Below are 26659 nucleotides of genomic sequence, written 5' to 3' on the forward strand. Positions count from 1 at the left end.
CCAACTTGGAAAGGGTGGAGGTTGAGGGTGGGGAATTAGACAATACGTCTATCTAAGAAAAAGAAGAAAACAAAAAGACACTAAACATGTCTATATGTAGGACCTGGGAGAAAGTCTGAAGTTAACCATAGTATATGGTTACAGGGGGGTTGGGCTAGATGACCTCTAAAGGTCCCTTCCAACCCAAAGCATTCTATGATTCTATGATATGGAAACCCATATATCTCAGCAGATAAAATCTCACTAAAGCATTAAACCTATTTAAGATTTAATAGCAAAATAAATTCACAGAGCATATTACTATCCACAGGATCCATATGCCAAACTCTTGCACTGCATTGTTGGAGACTTCATTTAAGCAGGAATATTATATATTGATGATTATTCTCCAGAATTCTCTCCTTTTCTATCAGACTGCAATTTTAACTTCCAGATTGAAAGGATTACAGCTACAGCCACAAAGAAACTCAAAATCCCAAATCATGCTGAATCAGATTAGGAATCATTTGCAATCAAGTTCTGTCATTTTATGTAAAAAGTGACTAAGGTGGTCAGTTCAAAGCCCTGCAAGATATTTAAGTACTCAGTTCACAGTAAAAGTGAGCTACGCACTCACCACCTGACTCTTCTTAATATAGCTCCAAAATATCTTAATATCTTAAAGGAGATACATGAATTTGTGTGTGGAAAAACAACAGGGAAAGAGAGAATTAAGGAGATGGAGAGAGAAGTAAGAAGATGGAGGAAGGGGAAGCAGGGTAGATAGAACATTTTCCTTTGTTGTATCTTTTCTTTTTCTGCTTCCATTATAAAAAAGAGGGTTCCATATAGCGAATAGAAAAGGTAAAGGTTGAAAATGAGGTAAGGTTTTCTTATTTGTCAAACTGGCAAATCAAGGCACCATCTACAGCAGTGGCTCTGGTAGCTCTCAAATGCTACTGGTTGTTACTACACCATGTTTTCTACTCGACTTAACACTGACTTTAGTACAGCATCTATGGAGATACTATGAATATAGTGTTTTTTCCCCACTGGCTCTTCACTGATTATAGCTTAGGCAGCTACTGATACATGCCAGCTTAAAGTGCGTACAAATACACTTTTATTTGGCAATATTTTGTGCTTATGTGGAAAGACCATAAGGTACACTGAGGAATAAACTACATGTTTTATGATGTAGAGTAATATCTATTTCAGAAATTACTTTAGCCTGTTTTGCTTAATAGAAGAACAAAATAATTTTTAGAGAGATTCCCTGGGATAAAAAGGAACTCTATCTGTCACATTTGCCAGAAGACCATTCTGTGCAGTGTTTTATATGCCTTCATGTTTCTTGACACAAATTGGCTGATAAAGAATAGTAAAAAAATATTTTGCTATTTGTTTTTTTCATTCTTGTATTTTGCTTTAAAGCATATGTTAACAGGCATTGTCAGAGAAAGGATATTGAAGTAAAAAAGATTACTAGTGTAAAGTGTGACAGCAATTCCTGTGTTCATAAGTCCCTGTGTTCTAGGCAAAGCAAAATAAAGGAATAAAAATGACGAGTGTCAATCTCATCTGTTAATACTTTAGGCAACAAAAATTATAGCCATCTGGATTTTGAAAATGATTAACCTGAGATTTATTAATTTTGGAAAACATGAGTTACAAGAAGAGCTAGTGATCATTCACTCTGAGGTCAGCAAATCCACAAAATGCATCATCACTTCATGGTCTACATTTTTCTGAACTTCTCTAAGTTCATGCACAAGCATGGATATAATATTTCTTATACCTAAAATTTACTTTACCAAGAAAAATCAGAAATTGCTCATTAATATTATAACACTTCTGAGGAATGATAAGAAAATCTAGACAGACATTACTATTAACAAGGTTTAAGATAAATTGCTAGTATCCAAGCCTTTATAAAACCAAATACAAAATAAGCACAATGAATTTCTCAATTTTGAGTGATGAACAGAAGTAGTTGCTAGGAGAAGTTCTATTCTGTGGGTAACTTTCCTAGAATGTCATAAAATCCTCATCAGACATTTCTTGACAATTAATATGTAGATTGGCTGAAAATTTTTATCACATGATCTGATAATAAATTTTCAGAGACTGCTTTCAGTCCAACAGAACATACTTTAAAACAGATTTATCATTTGTATTTAACCTTGTAGATCTTCAGTTGTAATTGAAGCATTTTATAAATTTTTCTTTTCTGCCTTCATAACATAAAGAAGTTTTTTGATGATTCATTTAAACAGAAATAAAACAGGTGTTAATACTTCTAATTTGTAGCTTGGTACTCTTAAAAGTAAACAAAATACATTAAATACAATTTCACAGTGTCTGAAGTCTTTTATATTTGCTGGGGATAAAGTTTTTTCTATATCTTACTTTAGTCCTGTTTCATGGCTGCAGTAATATCAGGGACACTAAGTTCCTATTATTTGTAATATACAGTTACAGAAATCAAAGTAATTAAAAGAATACTGGAAGTAGACACTCCAGAACACACTTACTATCCTATGTCTTCCTCCTTGTTAAACTGATTATTATAGGAAAAAAATTTAGGCAAAAGATGACCCAAATAACCCTACAACTACCATGGCAAAGATGACATATCCTCCAGCTTTATGCTGAAATGGCACAGTTTTTCCACATTGTGAGGCTAGATAACAGGAGAAAACTAAAGTATTAAACAAAAATTCTGATAAAAGATAGGATTGTGCCTTGTCATAGGCCCAAGGAAAAAGTTGAGAGAGACAAGAGAGATGGCGAGAGAAGAGACTCTGCAGAAGAAATTTAAAGAAATAGGCCTTTCTTGGGTAGCTTTCGTAGGAAAGTTAAATTTAGGTTATTAGGCTGTTTTATTGATACATGCATTTATTTCTGAAACACTGATGTACTTAGTGCATGCTGTTTTAAAGGAGGCTGTCCTGTAAACTATTACTGCTCCTAGCAAAGGAAACAATTTAAAGCATTTGATTGAATCGGGTATGTTTAGGAAAACACTGTGAGTACTAGGAGAACTGCAGCCTGTCAGAGTAGTTTACAAGTGAGAAAATGGTGTGATTATTCCTGAAGTCAAATGCTGCCTTGAGGCCTGAGACCAGCAAGGGAGCAAATTAGGCAAAACCCAACAATTTGCACAAGTGACAAATGCATCTAGGTATGGTAAACCAAAAGAAACTTCTAGAATTCACAAATAGGAAACTGTCTGGAAATTCAGGCCAAAGACTTGACAAAACAGCCCCCAAATGACAATATTTTTGCACAAATATAAAGGCTCTGCAAAAAATTTCTTGAGTCTCTGAAGAGAGTCAAGTGACTTACTGATAATCAGCAGGAGTCAGACACTTAACACTCATTGCAGCCTACGGTTTTTATTGGAGTAACACCTTCTACAGGGAAAACCATTTTAATGTATCTGGGTGACTCTCAGTGAGAGAAAACATTAAAAATTGGCAAATAAATTGAACCTGAGGGGAAGAATACACACAGATATGCTCACTTGCATTTCCATACGGAATTTAGCATTTTAACATTCCTTATTCAATTTTCAATTTCAGGTCACTGGTTCTCTTGCGAGAGAGATTAGCACAGAAATAAAAATGCTGTTCTCAGAAGACAATTTCCAACTAAGATATGATGTCATGATAAATGACATTTAACACTTAATCACATCACCATTTCCTATGAAATGTATTTCACCTTGGTGATCCTTTCAAAATAACTTTAAAAATTACAGATTTGAAAGGTAATTAGATTTTATTTGAAAGGATGGACAGAATCATGTGGAACGATTCAGTCTTTTAAATAGGAATAGTAAAAATATGGGCAAGGATGGCAGTTTAACATCTCATATTACAATCTTTATGTGAGTTCAAATAATTTTTCCCCAAGGATCTGGGTTGTAGCACCTTTTGATTATTTTTACTCTGACTTTAATTGTCTGCGGGAAACTTCAAAGTATAATTGGAAAATACATGATTTAGTGCAGTAAACAATAAATCAATGCAACCTTAATTTTGAATTACTTACAGTCCATACGCAGAGTTTACAGCAAGACTGGTAATCTGTTGTGGAGGCTCACCATCCACCCACACCAACTGAATAACAAGATCTGCTTGGTATCCAGGAGGCATTCGCACAGGTCGAGTCTTAACACTACAAAGAGGTACAAAGTAAGAACAAACAAACAAACAAACAGACTGGGCCATGAATAACAACTGCTTCTCTTGAGAGAATACTAGTGAAGCACAATCCCTTAATAAGTCTAGAGCAGTACCAGCACTTGCAGCATACTGTGCATGTACCCATACATTGAGACTAGGCATTCCAATCAGAACAGGGATATGCAGTTTGTCATTCACATGTTCCTGTGACACATTCCTCTTTAAGTGTGTTTAAGCCATTTCCCTGGTTTCACTAACCATCTTGCTTGAACAGTAATGTTGATATTTAGTTCTTCACCTTGTTTTGGATTGCTTTTTTTGAAGTGTTTATACTATAAGCCTAAACACACTGAAGGAGTATGAGCAGAAGGAATGTAGATATTTCAGTGATTTCCTTGACATGCTCTTGTTATGCTACACTGAATTTGGTTGTTGCCAAGTTTTGGGTTTTAGTTTTCTTCATGAGATAATCACAGTTCTTTCTCATTTTGGACCCAGGTGGAGCTACTGTCAAAACCCTTGATTGACCTAATTTTGGGATGATAACTAAAAGTCTGGGAACAAAGATTTACATCCTAGGTACAGCTTTTTGGTGACAGTATTTACATAAAAAATATTTATCTGGCTAATACCAAATACATCAGTTTCTTATGTAATTATAGATGCATATTTGATTATAAAATCTTCTGAAATAAGCAAGAACAATATTTATTCCACACTGCTGCTTGCCTCTCTTGGTAACAATTCCTTTTGATTTCAGAAAAATGCCAAGTTTTCATCACTGCACCCCCTTCAGTCACTTGCTTTCTAGTACCTGTTCACAGACACAAACACATTCAGTCATTCTGACTTCTGACTAGCAAAAATTAGTAGTAGTATGTAGTATGTAGTATGGAGTGCCACCCATTTGCTGTAACAAGGTTGAGAAGCAGATATGAAAGTAAACACAATGAAGCCAAGATTAAAAGCTAGTCTGTATATAAAATTTTATGTGGATTATCAATATAGTTCAAGTTGTGCACTCACCCTCCATATGGAGGTGGCTGCAGCTTTATGTTATTATCACTGTATCTTAGATCCTGTACTGCTGCCCACCTGAATGACTTGCATATAAAATTAACAGCATCATCCAGGTCTGCACTGGGTTTTCTGCATTTCCAGCACTACTTTCATCTTATCATCACAATTCTACTTAGAACAGAAGTTTTTTGACAGAAAAGGAATGTGGACCTGGTTACAGTTCGGGAGAAAAGTGTGGATATTTATATGCATTTCCCTATTGAAAAGGATGAGAGCATACACAGTATACTTTTATATAAATGTAGGAGGGAGTATGCCAGCAGTTCTAGTAGTAGAATTACTTTGACTTTGAAAAATCACTTCTCTGTCAAAGTTTACATTTACTTTGTGTAAAATGGGACAAAAATCAGTTGGCCAGCTTAATCATAGAATCACAGAATCATAGAATCATCTAGGTTGGAAAAGACCTTTAAGATCATCCAGTCCAACCATTAACCTACACTACCAAGCCCACTCTAGACTAATCAAGGGTAGACCAGACTAAACCATATCCCGAAGTGCCACATCTACCCATTTTTTAAACGCCTCCAGGGATGGTGACTCCACTACCTCTCTGGGCAGCCTGTTCCAATGCCTGACCACCCTTTCCGTAAAGAAATTTTTCCTAATTTCCAGTCTAAACCTCCCCTGGCGCAGCTTAAGCCCATTTCCTCTTGTCTTATTGCTAGCTACTTGGGAGAAGAGACCAACACCCACCTCACTACAACCTCCTTTCAGGTAGTTGTAGAGAGCGATAAGGTCTCCCCTCAGCCTCCTCTTTTCCAGGCTAAACAACCCCAGTTCCCTCAGCCGCTCCTCATAAGACTTGTTCTCCAGACCCTTCACCAGCTTCGTTGCCCGCCTCTGAACACGCTCCAGCACCTCAATGTCTTTCTTGTAGTGAGGGGCCCAAAACTGGACACAGTATTCCAGGTGCGGCCTCACCAGCGCCGAGTACAGGGGGACAATCACCTCCCTGCTCCTGCTGGCCACAGCATTCCTGATACAAGCCAGGATGCTGTTGGCCTTCTTGGCCACCTGGGCCAATGTGAGATTATATGGAGTTAAGCGAACTCCTAAAAACTAACCAGCAGAACCTCTACTGGTTCATTACAGCTTTTCTGCCCCCAAGATCAACAATTCCTCTCCTCCCCAGACCAAATCAAATAAGAATCCTTTAAGGGAAAATCTTAGCCACTGAAATAATTGATTGCATTCTTGCTGATTTCAATAGCATAAATAGATTTCACATTGGGATTTTTAAAATAACTTCTCTGTGCCTCTGCTATTGATCTTCGTGGTTTATATTAATGACTAACTGAGGTCTGAGGTTCAACTGCCTGACTGAATGAGGTGGACAAATGAACAGGATGCCAAAAAATACTGTTAATTTTTCAAGAACAATGTAATGATACTGCTTTTAAATGCTAATGCTATTTTCAGGAGCTCAACAGCCCAAAGTATCTGCAAAGTCAGGCAATGTTCATTTAAACTGCTTTTGAAATAATTGAGACATTTAAAATATTTAATAATAATTAGACAGAAATAATAATGAATTCACTAAAATGAGAGCAATTGTTATCAGCAGGGCATTATCGTTGCTGGGAAATTACAGTTTAGGGAGTTTTGTATGGAATTCTGTTTTGAAACTACTCAAACCCATAATTTATCTGCCTTACTAGTAAGAACATATTAATCGACTCCAAACAGTGGCAATGTGTACTCTAGCATACAACAATTTGCTTCTTTCGAAAGATTAAACATATATACACTTCCACACAGTGCAACTGTTTCAAAATTGTATATTTTAGAGATTGTTTAATGAGTATAAACACAGTTTCCATCCCTTACACACCATAAAATGCATACACTTCTTTCACAAAGAAAGATTTTAGTGTTATACTAATTAATCAGTTAATCAAATTTGCACATGTCTGCTCTATGGAAGTCTCTTTGTGAACTCAAACAAGAAAAAAAGTTCCTCAGAAATTCCTTAATTTATTCTGTTGTGCTTGTATTCCACTCAAAACTGTGGGTTTGAGATGAAGATTACTCCTAGATCATACTGGAAAATTACAGTCAAACCTTTACTGTAACCATTTATCTTCTCCATACTTACTTATATCCTTTTAAAACCACTTGTTAATTATTTTGCCTTAATTCTTTTGTTTCTTCCATATTCTGGTTTCTTCTCATTTTGTGTTGCATACATTAAGAAGATTAAAAAGATTAACCTCTTTTTCCTGATAGTTAACTGATTGTGAATACAACAGATAGGAATGCTTTTTAGAAAGATAAATCTTTGAACAATGGCATAGACTTACCTAAGACATGGGATACTATCCTTCATCGTTCCTTCACATGCTACAGTGTTGGTACTGCCTGAAAGGCTCTTTAAAGAAGGAAGTTGGGAGGAGGCATCTGGAAATGGAGGAATTATTTCCGGTTCAGGAGTAATGATATCTTCTACTTCATACTGAAGTCGCACCTCTAATGACTTAAATAAATAAATAAAAAGCTAAGTTATAATGTAATAAGGAAAACTGCTGAAAGTTCTGTTACTGTCAAATATCAGTAAGCCTTTTTTAAAAAATAAAGCCCCACAGTTATCATTATCATTTGCAGGCAAAGAATACCATAATTTGTTATTTATACAGCCTAACAGCAACATCAGATAGGAACCAGTCGTCTATCCTATGCTGATGGAGAAATACATAGGTATATTCTTCCAGTGCTGACTTTGATTCAACCCTTTTATTCTAAGTGAAAGGCAAGAATACAACTTACCAGCATTTATTATGAAAAGAGAAGTTAATCACTCACCCCCAAATAAATAATATTTCCACATAAGAAGGCATCATTCAGGATAAATGTCATGAAAATTTTCTGCCTGTTGTCTGTTATCTTTTTCTTAAGCACATTCATTAAAAGAATGATCATCAACTCTGCCTCCTTACTGCTAGCACAACGGAATCTCTACAAGACAGGTTTTAGCCAGTATGCAGAAGCCTGACAGTATGGGTAGTACTGATGAACAAACTTCATTTGGCCATAGGTGGGGGTCAGGAAATCAGAGATAACAGCACAGAGTTCTGTATTCTTTAGACTGAACATGAGTTTGGCAGATTCTAGAAAGCAAAGTTCAAACCAGTTACCTTTTGCTTCCCTTCAGGGCTCTCCAGATAGGGAAAAGGAGACCAACCAGGCCCAAACACCCTTTAATTCTTTCCACTAATTCAGGAAACCTTAGCTGAAGGACTCCAAAACGCAGGGGAAACTAGACAGGGAGCTCAAATCTATATAAGTAATCATCTCAAAGAATCACATTAAATATTGGGCAAGTCTTTCTACCTCATGAGTTGTCCAAGGAGATCCCTATTTTGAACAAAATAAAAACCAAGGTACAGCCTGAAAAAAGATAAGGTCTTGGGATTACCAGCTGAACAGTAATTTCACTGCAGGTACCTTGAAGTGATCAGAAACAATTGCAGATTTAGACACTGCAAACTCTGTCTTAGTTAGTGATCTCTCACTGAGACGTCATCTGTACCAGAATGGAGATGACAGTATTAAGAAAATACCTACGTTCTATGAGAATTGGGAGATAAAGATCAGTACTGAAGACTCTCCTATTTCTCAACCATTCTGTTAAAATACATAAGATTTCAGAGAGAAGTGATTCTGCTCAATCAGAAGAGAAAGGGTCCTTTCTCAAAATTTCACTTTTGTTTTCTCCTTGTAAAATCCATGGATATTTTTTTCCTGAGTCAGCTAAGAAACCTATGGGCAACATTTGCCTTCAAAGATTAATGAATGAAATATTGAGTTCAGGAAAATCTAATCTGGAATTAATTGTGGCTGACCAAAACAATTCATAATGCTGTTTAATCTTCATGCAGGACTGGAGTAACTGATGAAGAGTATGTTCTACTTGCCATGTTAGAAGTGCATCATTCTTCTGTGGATGTTTTCCTTTGTGTCTTCCTTTTTCTACTAAGCTTCATTTTAAGTTCTAGCTATCGTCCATTTGCAGAGAGAAGGAAAAATTTAGGCTAATAACAAGACTGTGAATTTTTTTTATGTTTTGGTCCCTGCTTTGACTGGACCTTGGAATGGGTACAGACCTGTTGTACCAATTTATTTTGACACACAGTAAAGACCTTTTCGGAGGATCCCATCACTAGGTCCACTGATTCTCCTTTCTATATTCAAACTAGTGTAAACTTTTTTCCTATGGTTCTTCTCAAGAACTTGGAGGAGGAGCTTCACTGATCACTGAGAAAGTGATCATGTTTAATAGATACCTAGATATCCTTTTGAGACAGGATGGGGTAGATTCAGATGAGAAAGCAACAACAGCAGCACATGCTTTTTACATAACTGCATGGCAATGACTCCAAGGTTGGATATGAAGCAGAATTTGTCTCATGCATACTACTTGCCTCCAGAATCTGATACGGAATGATGCAAGTAATACTTCTACTGAGGAAATCACAGGCACAGCCTATGCCTAAGGCAGATTCAGCAGCAGACTTCCCTGCTACATGGAGAAACCTTTGAATAGCCTCCATGTTTCCCATTTACCACAGCAATAACATCACAAGACTGATGTCAGGCAGTCAAACCAACATGGGGTCCTTAAAATGCTGGGATTTGTAGATTGAACTCAAGGTGAGTTCAGGCTGGCTGCTAGAGAAGGGAGGACACTAAGTACTAGAACTTGGGCTCACCTCAGGCAGGAAAGAAATCCTGAGACTGACCAGCTCAGTGTCAGTATAGACAAAGCCAGACAGCCCAGGTACATATTCCAACAAAGACTCCCATACTTTTTATTAATGTGTCCGTGTCGCACGCCCCCCACCCCCCGCCCCCTCCCCCACCCCTTCACCCCCCCCCATTTAAGAGTCAAGACTTGAATGCTTGCAGCGAAACTGTGGAAACCAAGAGATGAGGCCCATCTCCGGGATGCGCAAAACCCAGGGGAACTCAGTGACTATGTCACCAAGATTAGGTAACATTAAAGCAACTCTTCAGAGAACAATTCCTCATATAAATGCTTCTTAATTACAGATGAAATCTGAGAAATTGTTAAATTGCACATATTATAACACTCTAGAAAATACCAGTTCTGATGCAATTCAGCCACAGAAGTAAAAGACATGAAGATAAAGAAATTAAATGATAGGTAATAAAAGATAAGGTGCATTTGCTATGGAACAATGTAAGAATGCTAAAGTGTAGTAATTTTAGCAGTATTATACCTGTGCTGGTCAGTAATGTGAAATTACTGTTCATTAGTTTTAAGACTTTCCTGAAAGAATACATTCAGCTAGCTTAATAATTGCCTCTGGGGAGAAAAAATTAGGGGAAAACAACAGAACAGCTATAGGTAATGAATTTCCTTACCAGATGGTACATGGCTACAAGCCAAAATTGATACATGTTTTTGCCAGGCTAGAACTATAGACTTTCTAAAGTACATTAAAATGGTGTGAAAAGAACTGTAATCCGGGAAGGTGGAAAATGAAAGGGAAAATTTGGGTCAGCCTCTGGGGTTTGTTGAGAGCTGGCAGACGCAAAGAAATACTTTCTGTCAAGAGACTTTCTGGAGTTGCAAACTGTTCTCCAGCACCAGAGAATGGCAAGTCTGAAGGAGAGGCAGTCATGTTTAGTTTGGCTTTGCTTTAAGAGTAGTCTCCTGTTAAACTTATTAGACTTAAGAAAGAATAACTTACATTATAAATGCTGTTCAGCCACACTGTTAGCAGTGGTTGTGGCTTCTGTGCAAAAATGCAAGGTTTAACTTGCAAGGTCAGACTCACTGTACAACAATGATAAGTACAAAGTGACTGCAGTGCAGTTAAAAGAACATGAACTGTATGATTCTACCCGGAATAAGGTGACCGCTTAAGACATGAAGACAGAAAAAAGGGTATTTGAACAGGACAGAGCAACAGAAAGCTTAGGAAAATATCAAGTGCTTGGCCATAAATAATCTGGCATTTCATATAGTGTCTATTCTTAGGGAAACAAAGACAGCATAAGCCAGAAAAAAAATCAGCTCTTTATTTTGTTAAAGCTAGTGGTAATTTTCAGTCCTCTTGTGGTACAAACACTATGAACATAAATTAAAGACATTAAATACTTGATTTAAAAAGAGCATTATTATGTACATACACAATGTACATTACCTGATAAAAACATATAGCAGCCAGTATTTTTAGAGCAGGTGAGTACAACAGAGATTTACTGTATCATAAAGTCTTAACAGCAAACTATGTCTGAAATCTGTACTGTATGTTACTATTAAAGAAAAAAGTGGAGAGTTGGCTCCCAAAAACTCAGTTAGATTTTTGTCAGTAACTTAAGTAGGATCAAGATTTCACTCAAAAAGTTTAAAATGGAATGTCCCTAAACCTATGTTTATACAGCTTGATACTAATTTTATTCAGGTATATGGGCACAGACACAACAAGGCAATTTGATTTAGAAATTATATTATTTTATAAGAGAGTAAAATTCTGAAGGACTTACTGCAATTTCAGTATTTACTTCATGTTTGCTGAACCTGTAGACAACCACATATGCAGAAACTCCTGCCACACAGAAAATTCGGCTTTCAGGACACCAGTACATCATCTGAACAGCAAAAGGATCTTCTTCCACAATCTCAGCTGTTGCTTTTCCTTCTCCGAGTTTCTGTTTTTCAAAGACCTTTGATGTTTTTAATTTGTACAACATCTGTAGAGTTACTGGAATATATCAAAACATATAAAAAATACTGACTAACATGAAGCAAATCAGTTACAAAATTCCTCAGTTCCCATTTTCTTTTCAGCTGTGGCATAACAAAGAATCTTATGAAGGCCTAAGAGGAGAAGAGGAGGGGTATTATTACAATACAGATATTATTCTGGTACACAGTACTGGTAGGATATGTATTTAATATTTCCAAAATGGATATTTGTCTGTGAAATACTTCTTATTACTTTCTGGGACAGGATGTCAAAGGTGTATGTTAACCATTATGTCCCTAAATAGGCTTATACTCAATGTTATAGAGAGGCTCTGATAATGCTGCTATTTTCCTAATGAGATGTGAAACTAAGATTTCATTTGTCTGAGGTTATTGTCGTGCTAGAATGTAAAGACTGTATGGCACTTCAAGAGAAAACATTAAGAAAATATTCTGGTGGCCTGGCAACACGAAGACTTTGTGAACAAACAGGAGTTCTAAAATGTTTTTCATTTCTTGACTAATACGTGTATCTGTATTTATACCTGCATATAAAACCTTAATATCCAGAAGCCTTTGTCAAGACTAGAACTCCACTGCAGTGAATTGTGGAGGTAAAGGAGGGATTATAATTAACCCCATTTTGTTTTATTGACATTCCTCCCTGTTTTTTACTACTTATACATTAATTTATCAGTGGCATTAATTAATAACTGCATAAGGTTAGAAAAAGTCAGTCAGGCCCAGCACCTATAAAGATGCGTATATACATAAAGGCAAAGCTGTTACATATATTAGTGTAATTGTGGTAGATGAGTCTAGCTAGCTTGTGTAACAAGAGCAACAAAAACATGGAAGAATGGTGTTTCAGTTATGTAACCAGATGATGAACACAGCAAAATTACATTTTCATTTTGCAGTGTAGATATATTCCAGGAGTTTTAGCATATAACATTTTTTATATTTTTAAAAGTTTTAGCATATAAAGTGCTACCAATTTTTCACAAATTACAGCAAGTGCTTCTGTAATGAATACATAATTCTTCTTGACTTCTGTGAAAGGGGCCTCAGAATGCCCTTAGTCCCAGTAGGAAATCTAGAGTAGCACTTCAAACCAGACATCATGGGTCCATGCACACTAGGATTGGAAGAATTACAGAATCATAGGGCACAAGTACAAGGCAAGACTCTCTATGCTGCTGTGAATTACTAGGTACCATCTGCACAAGGGCAAATAAGAAACAGCAGTGGCTTTTGAGCAGAGACACATTTGGAAAACTGCTTCAGTGGCTTAGCAATTCTGTCTCTCCCACAAATCTGTGCTTTCAGATAAAAAATTACACAATTAAAATATGTCTAAAAGCTAAGTATTTTGTGCCTTCAAATACCAGGAGGATATTATGTTTGCTATAAAATCTCAAATGAAATTTGAACTCTATTAAAAAAGTTAAGACCTTGTAAATAATACAACTTTGTAATAATTAAAACCTTGTAAATAAGAAGCACCAGTACAGTACCAGTAATGCAGTACATGCCCTAAAAAGCAGGACTAAGACCAGGACATCAGAGATGCACTGAAAGTACCATTACTGTTGAAGGGATTGTGAATATTCATAATCACCTAAGCTTTTACCTCTAAAAAATTCCCATTGCAGCATGTACACATACTGATTAGTGGGCTATGTTTATATTCCCTATGACAAGTTTTTTTCTTTCCCCATTCCTGCCAGAATTATAGAAGCAATGACTAGCACACTGATTCCTGTGCAGTGTATGTACTAAATGCTTTGGGGTCTTGCAACAGTCTGTATTGTTTCACCCCAAATTTAATGCCTGTGTTTGCACATTCTTGTCAAGAGCGTAAGTATGTAATGAAATATGCACAAGACAAGGTCTAATGCCTCACACTACTTCTCTAAATAGAAGTCATTATCCTATTTTTGTTCATATTAAAGCACTCTCAAACTTCTGTCTTGCAGATAAACTCCTGATGACCTCATTAGAATTTTTTTCTTTTTGGTGTTTGAAATGCTGGAAGATGTAAACTCTGAGCAGCATGCATGTGTTTTTCCTCTATTTCCAAATAGACTAATTATATAATAAAAACCCCAACTCCTAGTCATGTTCAGTTGACATGCCTATGTAAAATTCCTTTGTGAAATGAGGCTTTGGAAATCCTCATTTTCTCCTTTTCCATCCTGATGAGTGAAAATTTTTGGTATTAGGCAAAAAGAGAACTACCTGACAAAGTCGTCAGGTTTAGCCGACATTAAAATCTTGTAAACATTCCTCATATTTGGCTGGAAATGGTAGCAGTATTAATCATTACAATTCTGTAGCACAACATGGAAGTAGCAGGTAGTTTAAGTATCTCATACTCCGTGTTCTTGGCGACCATTACAGACTGGTTATTAGGGTCAAATTAAGTCTCTCTACACCTAACATTTCATACAGAAGTTTCTTTCACTCTCTCTTTTCTTTAAGAGACTGATACCTCATAAAAGAGATATTCTACCCAGACATCCCTGTACCACAGAAGAGACTGCATACAAGGCAATTCTACTGCAACCTTTGTGAAGCACAGTCACACTGTTTGAACCAGAATATTTTAGCTTTCAACCAAAATGCATCTATACTTTTAATAAATATATTTTACTAATAAGTACCATATGTATTTTCTGTAAGGGAAAATCCTGGGGTTTGATATGTGTAGTTATAGATAGGATGTATGGAACAAGTATTTTCTGAAGCTTTTTCCTGCTAGGATGAACGGAAATGCTTCCCAATTATTTCCATGAACTTGAGTCTGGACAAGAAAAGATTCAGGTCACCTCCACTCTCGCCAGATTAAACATGTATTAAGATGTATTACTGTATTTTAATATTTTATTTTTGCTTAGCTGAAAAAAGACTGTGTTGTACTCAGAATAGAAGAGACATGACAACTGGAACTAAATATTAGATCTAATTGAGCCCACTCTTTTATACACACAACAGATAATGCCCTATGGATTTTTTACCAACACTTCACCCTTCACAGGTTTTCGTATGTTGGATCTGGAGTTTTTATTCCTCTTACAGACTTTCACTCTTTTCTCTCTAATATATCTCATTAGCAGTGGTTTTTTTTCCTAATTTAATAAAAAATTGCTTAATTTCACCTCATTCTTCCTAATTATATCACCCCAGGTATTACTACTCATACTGTTAAATATCATGGGGTTTCATATATGTGTGTGTGATTTGTCAGCATTACATAAAAGTGAACTTTAGGAACTTACTGGCAGAAGCATCCCAAAACTTCACTGATCCATCTGCATGGCTTAAAAAAAATATAAAAATTAAATGCATTAAAACAAGATGCAATTCTAAAACATCTTCTACTTTCAGTGAGTGATAAGCAGAAAAACTGTATTTTGCTCATGTGGTAACTCTCCATACCTTACTGACAATATATAAGGATATATATACTAACTATAAGAAAATATTTTGTTACCAGTTTGATTAGGTTAATAAAATACTTTTTCATGCATTTCCTACAGAGAACTAAGGTCCTAATGAATTTTAAAATCTCAACACCAAGAAATTAATTCCCATACTAATGACAAGTTTAAATTACCGCACTTTTGGCTTTGCAGTGGGCCAGCATCAAGCCTATGCACTCTAAAAATGCTGTGTATAACAAACTTTGAAAAGACAGAGGGTAGCTTCATTTTGCTTAATATCTTACAGCTGTGTTCTTTTTACTAACATAAAATCATCCTTGAAGTAAAGCTGGAGAAAGGAGACATTTCTGTTTAAAATGAGAACAATCCCTTCATCACCCTATTGGTACTACTGCACACATCATAATCCTATTTTTAAAAACAGGTGTTAAGTATCATTGATAATAACAATTTATAAAATATATTGCAATTCATCAGGCATTGCTCATGGGGCTTCTACTGCAATCTGAGCCTTTCTATATCTTTTTGCTATGGGGCTGCCTCTCCACTCACAAGGTGAAATTCATCCCAGTGCACCACACTCTCATTAATGCTGGGGTTTTAAAATGAATTCCCAAACTGTCCCCAGATACAAAGCCCCCAGAAGGCCAAAGGACAACAGCTATCGAAGAACAGCTGCTCCCCTTTTTAAAGCTATTGTCTATGCCCTTCAAGGTCAAAATATTCTCTTGCAACTGATTCTTCTTTCCAAAGACCCCACCTTTACAAGTATATAGACTTGCTGTCTAACACTGGGGCCTCAAATGCTAATTCTTAATGGTAGTTCATCCCTGAGTACAAAGTTCTATTTTCTACAGCAAATGGGAATTTCTGTGGTGACTCTGCCCAGGGGAAAAAAGTACATACCTCAAATGAAGAGGCCAGGATATGCATACTCTGTGAAGGGTCAACTCTTATCTATAGTTAACCCACAATCAAAAGCTGTAGGCACTAGCATTTTAAAAGTACCAATCCTCAGTTTCATTCTCACCCTGTAATAATGATTTCGGGATACGTCTGAGCTCCAAGGTTCCATGCTCCACCACTGATAGGCCACTCCTAGACAAAACAACAAGAGTATAGAGATCACAACTAATTCTGGCGAATCTTGCTTGGTTAATTTTTTAAACTCAGGAGCAGAAAACATCTTCCTCCAAAAAGCAGTACAACTCATAAAAGGAACAAAAATGCATAGCATTCAAGGATTTTAAAGCTTATTAACATTTTTAATATTATCAATTAAGGCTTTTGAAACTTAATAACATTTTTAAATTAGCAGTTGAAGCTCTGTGTTTTTAAAATACTTCTGCACAGCTAACACTCAACAGTCCAAAATAGGAACTAGAGGAAGGAGTAACAAACAATTCTGCTACTCTTTTCAGATTGCTTGACTCTTGGAGTTTCTATAGGACACTGAACAGACTAAGAATCTATTTTGAGGATGAACACTACTGAGCTTCTGCTGGCCCAGAAACAAATATCTAAGCATGATGCCATGAGATATGAGATAAGGAAATGCAACTTTTACAGAACATATGAAATCATCATATCTGCCTTTCTTAACTAGTGGAGAAAACTTCTGTTAATATGAACAGAAAACAGATGATGTCTGATTTGTTTACCCAATATTTGTTCTAATTTATTTATTATGATGGATTAGTTCTAGTCTTACGAGAAATTGATAAAATAATTGCATTTCCTCTTTTTATTTCTGCAGCTTGTCCTATTTCTAAAAGCATTACGTTAAAACTTTGGTAGCTTAGTAAAATAATTATTAATATCCCTATTTAACAGAAATCTCACAGACATGCTGTTAACCCTCAGCTTTCACTGAAGCTCTTCCACTAACTTCTTTTAGTTATAATGTTTTCACTTTTTTCTTTGAGAGATATAACTTATCCATACAAATTTGAATTGTACACTGATGGCTTTCCTTTAACTCAGTCTGATTTGGCCTAACTCCAGCAGCTGAATGATTTAAGTCCTATATAATGGTCATTAATGGTTGTGCTTAAGTGATGGTGTTTCTGAGGGCCAAATATCAGGCCATAAGCATGCTGCCAAGCTGCTGGCTGGACCAACTTGAAAGTGATTATTAAAGAAGTAAAATGAAAATAATTTGGTAAGATGTTACAAAAACACAGACTGTACATCTACTTTCTTTGTTTAAAAAAATATTGGGTTTGTTTACCTTATTGCTGTATCCTTGCTTTTTATGTTTTGCTCCTACAGAATAGAGTACAGGAATCAAATCTGGAGGACAGTCCGCAAAATATTCTGTGCAGGTAACAGGTGACTCATGAATGTCAATAGGATATGGATTTTCAAAGATTGGAAAACTAGTTAAGGAAGACAATTTATTAGAAGCACTGTGACACACTGAGCCATATAAGAAAACATACTGTTATATTAAAATGTATAATAGAATCGAAGTAAAATAATTACTAATAAAGTACATTTTCCCTTATTTATTCAAACATATGTATTGTGTTTAATGTCAGTAATAATGTGTAGTTACTCAAATAAAGATATAAAAATTCCACTGCTGTGACAAGAATCCTCTTGTAGCATAAATACCCATTCATGTGAATAGTTCCTAAGGCTAATAGGACTACTTGTGTGAATGAGGATTAGGAACTAATTTTTCCCAACATCTCAAAATCTTACTTATACAGAAGTGACACATTTTCTAGAAGCTTCAGGTTCATGGATATGATATATACTACGACCTAACAAATACTTATATAACTGTGTATTTTATATTGAGCTGCTTAGCTTATTGCGTTGGTAGACTACTGATTCTACAATGAACAATGGCAATAACAGATGAAGTAGATCTCAGTTTATTTCTCACTTCCATCAGTTTGGACGGTCTGATAAGAAGGAAGGCCTCACTTCTGGCGTATTACACAATGTTATTCACAATTCAAAAATGTAGGAAATTTAGTTCTGATTTCAGTTACATCAATTTTATATTGCTGAGATGATTTGAATTGTTCTTGAAAGTAAGTGAGATCAGAATATGATTCACTTAAAATGTTTCAAGACATTAAGGGCAAAATCTGTTCCTAGTTATATCAGTGTGAATGTGCACCTACATTACTGGTAATGTTGGAGGCAGAACAAAGTAACTGAGAATTGGATTCTGCATTATGTGATGGGCCCCTCAATACAAGAAGGACATTGAGGTGCTGGAGCATGTTCAGAGAAGGGCAACAAAGCTGGTGAAGGGTCTGGAGCACAGGTTCTATGAGGAGCAGCTGAGGGAACTGGGGTTGTTTAGTCTGGAGAAGAGGAGGCTGAGGGGAGACCTTATCGCTCTCCACAACTGCATGAAAGGAGGTTGTAGTGAGGTGGGGTCGGTCTCTTCTCCCAAGTAGTTAGCGACAGGACAAGAGGAAATGGCCTCAAGTTGTGCCAGGGGAGGTTTAGATCGGGTATTAGAAAAAACTTCTTTACTGAAAGAGTGGTCAAGCATTGGAACAGGCTGCCCAGAGAGGTGGTGGAGTCACCATCCCTGGAGGTGTTCAAAAAACATGTAGACATGGCACTTTGGGACATGGTTTAGTAGGCATGGTGGTGTTGGGTTGATGGTTGAACTGATAGTCTTAGAGGTCCCTTCCAACCTTAATGATTCTATTCTAGTTTTACTTTCATTAAAAAATAATCCAGCCACCAAGTCAGGAAACATGAAATAAATTATTACTCTACCCTTAATTGGTTTAGTGTTGGACTTGGTAGCATTAGGTTAATGGTTGGACTTGATGATCTTAAAGGTCTTTTCCAACCTAAACGATTCTATGATTCTGTGATTGTATGTATAGTTCCTCTTTGATAAGAACATTGATTCTGATGTGGAAGAACTATTTGTCATTTAAACCAGCAACTGGATCATTAAATAATCCTGTACATCCACTATAAATCAATGCTGATATTCATTAAGATATTTAAGTAAATCCTTAAGTGGTAGTCCCTGTGGAGTCTAGTGAAGTTTGGCATGCATATAAGTAGTAGCTGAATCTGGTTTCCAAAACACACATTCAGGTCATAATTCAGCATGTGACCAAGTATTACTTAACTTTTATGTTGAGTGAATGTTTGAGGGCTATCCTGAAGGGACTGCAGATTTAGATTTATTCCCAAACTTAGGAACAAATATTATCATAAGTTTCTGTTGATTAGCTGATCTTAACTCTTAGGGTGGAGGTAAGCATATAGAGTCAATTATTAACAAGGGTGAATGATTTTGGAGAGTAAAATGATATTGCATGATAACATTTGGATTTTTATCATCATTTGCTGGACAGTTAAGATATACAAATAACTTCATATAAGATTTCATACTTACTTGCTTTGTGTCAGGTCAACAACAATGAGATCTTTTTCCAAAAGCACAACTACAGCATAGGGTTCTTGAAATTCTGTAAGCAAGGAATCAAGTATAAAAGACATGGAGATCTCCTATTAGTCATTTTAAACAAGCAAGTCATATTTATGTTCTCTAAATATTCACAGTGTATTAAATGAAAGTTTTGAGGTACAAATCCCACACATATCCACAAACCAGGGCCAGACAGGAACTGAGAAATGACTTTTGGGCACTATTGCTGATCAACATACATAGCAGAAATAGAATTGGCATATGATAGCATGCCAGCATGATGGTATATTGAAAGTAAAGAAATAGAATATGAATAAGTTGTGTGTATCACTGCATTGCTGAATCCCATTATTACACAGAAAATGTATTTTTGCTGTCCAGTATTAATACTTCTACTGTGGACAACTGTTCTTTAAGACCAGGTTGTGAACAGCTGATTGATGATACACAATGCCCTCACTTCCAAAGCGATTCCAAAGGAATATTTCAAAGGAATCCTGGAAGTCTGCTGTGTTCTATTCAGATACTGACATGCTCCTTCCTCCCGTACACTCTTTAGGAGATTAAATTGTTTGATTTTTTATTTAATGCTTTCTTAATTTATCAAAAATAAACAATTGAAATGACAAATAAATGCTTCCCTTGATGCACAGGGTGCATTAGTTTACATAGGATAAAAGTTATTTTAAAAAAAAATATGTGAAATTATGACTCTCTTTTCAACAGCAGCAAAGTATTCTAGCATGTGCAAGCTTACAGTACACTCTTCAGATGGCTGATGCCAAAAGGCTAAGTAAATTGACAGCAACTGATTTACATTCATTTCAGGCCAGCTACGAATTCACATTATTTGTGGCCTGTTTTTATACAAGGCTATGAATAACACAGGTTAAACCAAAATTTTTAAATATTAATGTGTGAGCAGGGGAAGGGGCTACAAAATCTTAGTACTAGGAAGTGTTGCTGTATTTGACACAGTTAAATGAAGGCCCAAACTAACTTTGATTACTGAAAATTAAATTTTTGCATGACATTGAAACAAATATACACTATATCTTTACTAAGTGTTTTTATTATGTATTTGATTTAGCTATGTGTATAAGATTTATTTTACTTTTCTGCTTGAGGACTTAAAATGCCAAACTTAGTTTCTTTTTGACTTACAGCTTTTCTTAATTTACTTTCTGGAGTTTTCTGTGAGTTCACTTCAGAATATGGCAGCCCCACAATACGCAGCAAAATATTTTTAACAGTTCAATTCAAGCTGAAGTATAAGAACTTTTTTGCAGATAAGTGGTAGTTTAATCTTCAATAATTTAGCAATCTGTAGATTTTCAGCTTCATGAAAAATGTCAGAAATATAAGCACATATGTTTAATTAATAGCAATATTTCCTCACACTAGCCCATGTGTTTCAAGCTTATATCTGGAGATTTATGCATGCTTTATTGTCCACTCATTACTTGCTTCCTATATTGAGAATGCAAACAACTTCCAGTTACTTTCAGTGATGTGTTTTTCTTGAGATCGAGACAACTGTGAGAATGGAAGTCCCTGGAATGGAATTAAGCTATGAGAGAAGATCACTTCATTTATATGTTCCATAACTGTGTTTTGCTTAATAAACTCACCATTTGGATATGGGGTTTCACAAAGAGTTAAAAAATCAACGATAGGGTGATCCATTTCAAGAACTGTAATTGCCTTCCCATGCATGATTGTTAAACTTGGTCTTCGGCAAGCCTTATCATATGACAGTCCACCAGAAAATATCACAAATGGTTCACTGTATTAAAAAAAACCCATAGTAATTGTAAGTTTCCATAGTATATACAAGTTTACATTATAGGTTAGTAATAAGAAGCTTTGCAAAAAGAAAGAGGGAAAGATTCTAACAGGACTTGAACTCAGGAATGTAACATTGAGTTAATTACAGAATTAAAAACATACCTGTTTTTACAGGTCTTGTACTCTACTTTAAGAATTGGTTTACAAGATTCAGGTTTTTTTCCATCTCTTTGAATTTTTCCTAAGGAAAGGAAGATGATGAAAACTATACTAAAACATCATGATAGGTCTATCAAACTAAAACGAACACATTGAAGCAACTGTATAAGCAGTAAGAGAATGGAACTTTAAAGCTACAGAAGATGATGAGTATTAGCTCCTATTTCTGTAGAATTTGCATTTGTCTAAATTAATTACATTTATTATGGCTTCATGATTTTACCACCACATACAAGTAAAGGACCACAGACCACACTGCAAAGACATCTAAAAATTACGCAGATTACTGAGAAGGATGACACTTAACTATAATTAATGAATTTGACCAAATGTATACCTTTTTTCTGAACACATTATGACGATAAACAGCTTAATTTTTTCCTCAGTCATTCTTAGATTGACTCAATTCCTTTTGCTGACAAAATGTTACATGCTCTGGAGTGTAACTAGTTGAGTGATAAAATTAAATGAAGCGTACAATTGAAATTCATGGGTTCTTGGTTAATTATGGCTCAGTACATTCTTCCAGTCAGAGAAAAGTCACTTGTAAACAAAAAAAAAAACAGTTGTGGTTTTGTTACTTTGGAAAGCCTATGCTTGCTTTTGACAACAACCTGACTGGAGAATACACTATAGATGTACACTACAGACTGTTCTCAGAGGTGCACAGTGACATGACAGGAGGCAAAGGACTCGAGTTGTGACATGGGAAATTTCTGGTTAGATATTAGCAAAAAAATTTGTACCATAAAGGTCATTAAATACCAGAAGACGTTGCCCAGAGAGGTTGTGCAATTTGTCATTGGAAGTGTTCAAGTGTCCAGTGTCAACTGGACACTGCCCTGAGCTAATCAGGCCTATTTTGAGTTGGGGGTTAGACTAGATGACCTCTGAGAGGTCCCTTGTGACATTAAGTACAATTCTATGACTAAAAATTATAAAATAAAAGGAATTAGGATATTTAAGAAAACGCTAAAACTTTTCTGGGCTACATAGATCTTGCCTTCCCCTTCTTTCCATCTCCACCCAGTCAGGCTTCTTGGCAATGTATTGATTTGCAATAGAGTTAATACCTTTTAACCTCATTTATAGGAAGCAATAGTATAAAAGTCCCAGCCATAAATGATACAGCCATTTCTTAATATGGCTCCCTTGAATTCTCCATTGCAGTGACTTGGGAAGCCTTGTACCATCTCTATAACAAGCAACACAGTGCCCTGTACAAAATGTATTAGTTCTTGTGAAAATTGCACATATGAGCACATAAATACAAAATATAAAAGAAAGAAATGTGAAGATCCCATAGACTGAGGGTGTCAAAAACTGGCAGTAGACTATTAATATGAACTGGATAAAAGAAGACATTAGAGCAATATTACCTAGTAAGGGGTATTTATGACACCAATTAAAAAAAAAGTTTGATCAAAATTGCTCTCTGATTTTTACAATATTTTGCAGCTACTTTGCAGATTAAAATATTTATGCAAGAAGCAACTCTGGATCTGGGATACCATAAAAAATGAAATAAACATAGATATTAGCAAACAGCATGGAGAATATTGTATTGCTTCTTAGTTACACATTTTAACTGTCAAAATTACCATGTGGAATTGTGGTCTGGAATGGTCTGTTAGGGCTTTTCAGATTCCATAGGGTCAAGCTGCCATCAGAGTGACTGCACATGAACTGTTTCCCTTCATGATGCCAAGCAACAGAATGAATAGCCTACAGAAATGAAAGAAGAACTTGAGACTGAAATGGAATACAGTGTTTAGACTAATGGTATTTTAATGTATGACTTTGGATTATATTAATCTAATGGTATATCAACGATTGGATGGTTCTTGTTTGTCTGAAGTCCATTACCAGCACATTTTAATAACCAATGGCTGTAATCTACTGCTAGTCAAGCAAAAGAATTCATTATAAATGCTAACATAACATAAGAATGTAAGAAAGCCTGTACTGAATCAGACCAAAATTGAAGGAACGAGGTATTAAGGTAAAAGTGTAAGAACAAGGGACATACAGTGCAATAGTAGTATGTCTGATAGCACTCCTTAGAAGTATTTCATCTGGCAAACATACAGGGAATTCTGCGTGACAAATTTTACAGGTAACATACAACACATGCAGTCTTCCCCAGAGGACTATTTAGGAAAACCAGAAATAGTACTCTTGTTCTTGAATAATTTTTCCCCACACACACTTAAGTTTCAGAGCAAGTACACAGAAATCTGGGACATTTAATATAAAAACAAAACCACTGAAGAGACCAGGGTTGTTTCATTGATATAGCAAATTAACAAAACAATGATGCAAGATACTTTTGGAACAGATAGTGCTTCAGAGGAGAGGAATATCACACTCCTATGTACACAATGCAAGTACCACATGATGAATGTTATGTATGCCAAAAAGCAACACTTCAAAAATTAATAGACCATTCTTAGTATCTCATGCATAATTAGTGGAACTGACTGAAAATATCCGTAATTACATCAAACTAGCCTAAAGGATAATGGTGTAAGTAAGTCCTTAATTTCCACTGGTATGTGTTGGAAACTAACAAAAGCCATTTTCTGGCAAAACAAAGTATTGCTTCATTGTGTAGCACAGTTTCTCACACACTCCCCTCAGAAGCACAAACTCATGGAATTTTCCCTTGAATCCATTTCCCTTCCAGAAATGTTAGCTGCCAAATAGCAAAAAACACAATATGTTTTTATGTAAATGTAAATAAGAGAGACCTATTTTTGAATGCAGTTTAATAAATTTCCATTTTTGCAACCCAGGAAATGCTAAGACCTTGCATGCACTTACAATTGCATATGGCCATTTACCTGATTTATTCAAATCACTTTTAAATGATTCATAAGTCAGCATTGGAGTTGTTCATATCAATTTTGCTTAAGCTGACAAGAAATAAACCTAAGTGCTCCTGGTCACTATTCAAAACTCCCTGTTGGTCTTCCTCTTTTAATAAGTATATTGATTGTTACAGCTGGTAACTGCTCCTGGTCTGGACGGAATAACAGAAGAAACCACCAAAACGGCTCTGACCCTTTCCCAAAACTTTACTCAGCTCCTGAGGCTAGACAGCATAGCCACAAAGGAACCTTTGCATGAAGGTGATCCAGTTGTTTTAACAGGAATCTAACGTGCCTTGTATATGAATGCTTTGCTAACACACTAGTAACCTAGTCATGCCAACAGAGACTCAACAAACTGAGCTGAACAAAGTGAACTCTAGATATTTATCTTCGAGTGACATAATGGGTGTCACTCAAACTTCTACCTACCAGAGGTGGGTTGGCACACAATTCCTCTTAAAGACCCAGAAGATACCAAACTATAACTGAGGCAACAAAAGACAACGCAGAAAGATGGTTCATACAGAGTCCAATGCCATTGCCCTCAGGCAGTAAGAACCTTGTATCTGTGGGGAGCGCTGCTTCACTTACACTGAAGGCATGCCTATCCTCATGCAAATTAATTCTGACATGAGCTCATTCATGCTTGCTATTCTGCCAAATTTTAATCTGCTTTTGATGTGTTATCACACATAGAAACATTTCACATGGTTACAGTCGCTAACTGTGTCTGAGCAGGAGCTAGTAACTAGCAGCTGAAAATCGTACCGAGCTTCTTGTTAAACTGCTTCTCAGCTGCTAGGTGCCACCTGCCAGCATAAACCTCCTGTTAAGTGGAGCTGAGGAGGAATGCTCCTGTCACAGACAGTTGGCATAGCAGCAACTCAAATTCACCTGTTAGACTTTGACCCAAAACAGCAAGAAATACTTAGAATTGCTTTTGGAGGTCTCAGCTGGGAGTTACGACTAATACTGAAAGGTGGTACTGAATAAGTCCCTAATTTTCTCTCTGGTAGAGTATGTCTAGCATTATGATCCACTTTGTTAGCATCCACACAGAAAAGGAGCAGTTATTTATGTGGAACAGGAGTTCATCACGGTGGGTGACTCATGTGAATGTTCACACAGTGTATGCACATAAAGCATATCACTCCAGATTGGGCATATTTCTCCTTCTGCAGTACCCACAGTGGTTGCATACCTATTCCATCTTCTCTCATACTCAGCATGTTCTAAAATTAAGCATGCCCAACACCATTTCAGTACCTTCCAACCACAAACCTCCTTCACTGAGAACTACTCATGGGGACTCTGGGACCACTTTTAACCATATTTTGAACAAGCACCATACTCGGCCTATTGCTTGAATCTTAAGAATCCTTTGTGTTAGTAGTACTGCAGGACCATTACAGCAAGGGCCACATCCAATTTGATACTTCTATAATGGCATAGTGCTTGAAAAAGGTAGGGAGATGTTATTTGGCAAACGTCTCTGTGAACTCTGCAGCTTCATTTTGGAGATGTGTTCTAATGAAAGATAATGACTATGCTTCAGGAAGCTCTGAATGTGTGTTGACACAACCTGTCAAACTTTTAAACAGTCTGCATATGAAGACCCATGTTTTTTTGGGTCTGCCAACTATCAATAATAACTTCAGAATCCTTTGAAGGATCTGTCTTGTTTATGTGCTCGCTTTTTATACCAATCAATGGAAATAAACTTTTGAAGGAATTTATAAAAGGGCTTGCAAGGAAAGCCTTTTATAAAGGGTATCATATAGGAGCATTGATTGAAAGGGCCTGAATATCTCATACATATCACCACTGAGAAGATGACAATCATCATCACACAAAGAAATAAATTGGCAGCTGACATCTTAAAGAGGAGACACAAGATTTTTTAGCAGCAGGTTCCAGCTCCACTCTGGGACCAGGTGTTTCACAAGCGA

At 36.2% G+C, this 26659-nt stretch overlaps 1 protein-coding gene across 2 annotated transcripts in view; it reads right to left on the reverse strand.

Annotated features, from left to right (window-relative positions):
* Positions 1-26659, reverse strand: part of STXBP5L (syntaxin binding protein 5L) — a 209107-nt gene that overhangs the window by 54637 nt on the left and 127811 nt on the right. For both annotated transcript variants that reach the window (XM_075716216.1, XM_075716206.1), the window contains exons 8-17: positions 23439-23562; positions 21781-21859; positions 21462-21616; positions 19798-19870; positions 17641-17788; positions 16441-16508; positions 15246-15286; positions 11763-11980; positions 7553-7725; positions 4036-4161 (exon numbers count right to left, since the gene is read on the reverse strand). In XM_075716216.1, the coding sequence (XP_075572331.1) occupies positions 4036-4161; positions 7553-7725; positions 11763-11980; positions 15246-15286; positions 16441-16508; positions 17641-17788; positions 19798-19870; positions 21462-21616; positions 21781-21859; positions 23439-23562 (1205 nt within the window). The remainder of the gene's footprint in view (positions 1-4035; positions 4162-7552; positions 7726-11762; positions 11981-15245; positions 15287-16440; positions 16509-17640; positions 17789-19797; positions 19871-21461; positions 21617-21780; positions 21860-23438; positions 23563-26659) is intronic.

This window comes from Pelecanus crispus, chromosome 1, assembly GCF_030463565.1.
Source record: "Pelecanus crispus isolate bPelCri1 chromosome 1, bPelCri1.pri, whole genome shotgun sequence".
NCBI classification, from domain to species: domain Eukaryota; kingdom Metazoa; phylum Chordata; class Aves; order Pelecaniformes; family Pelecanidae; genus Pelecanus; species Pelecanus crispus.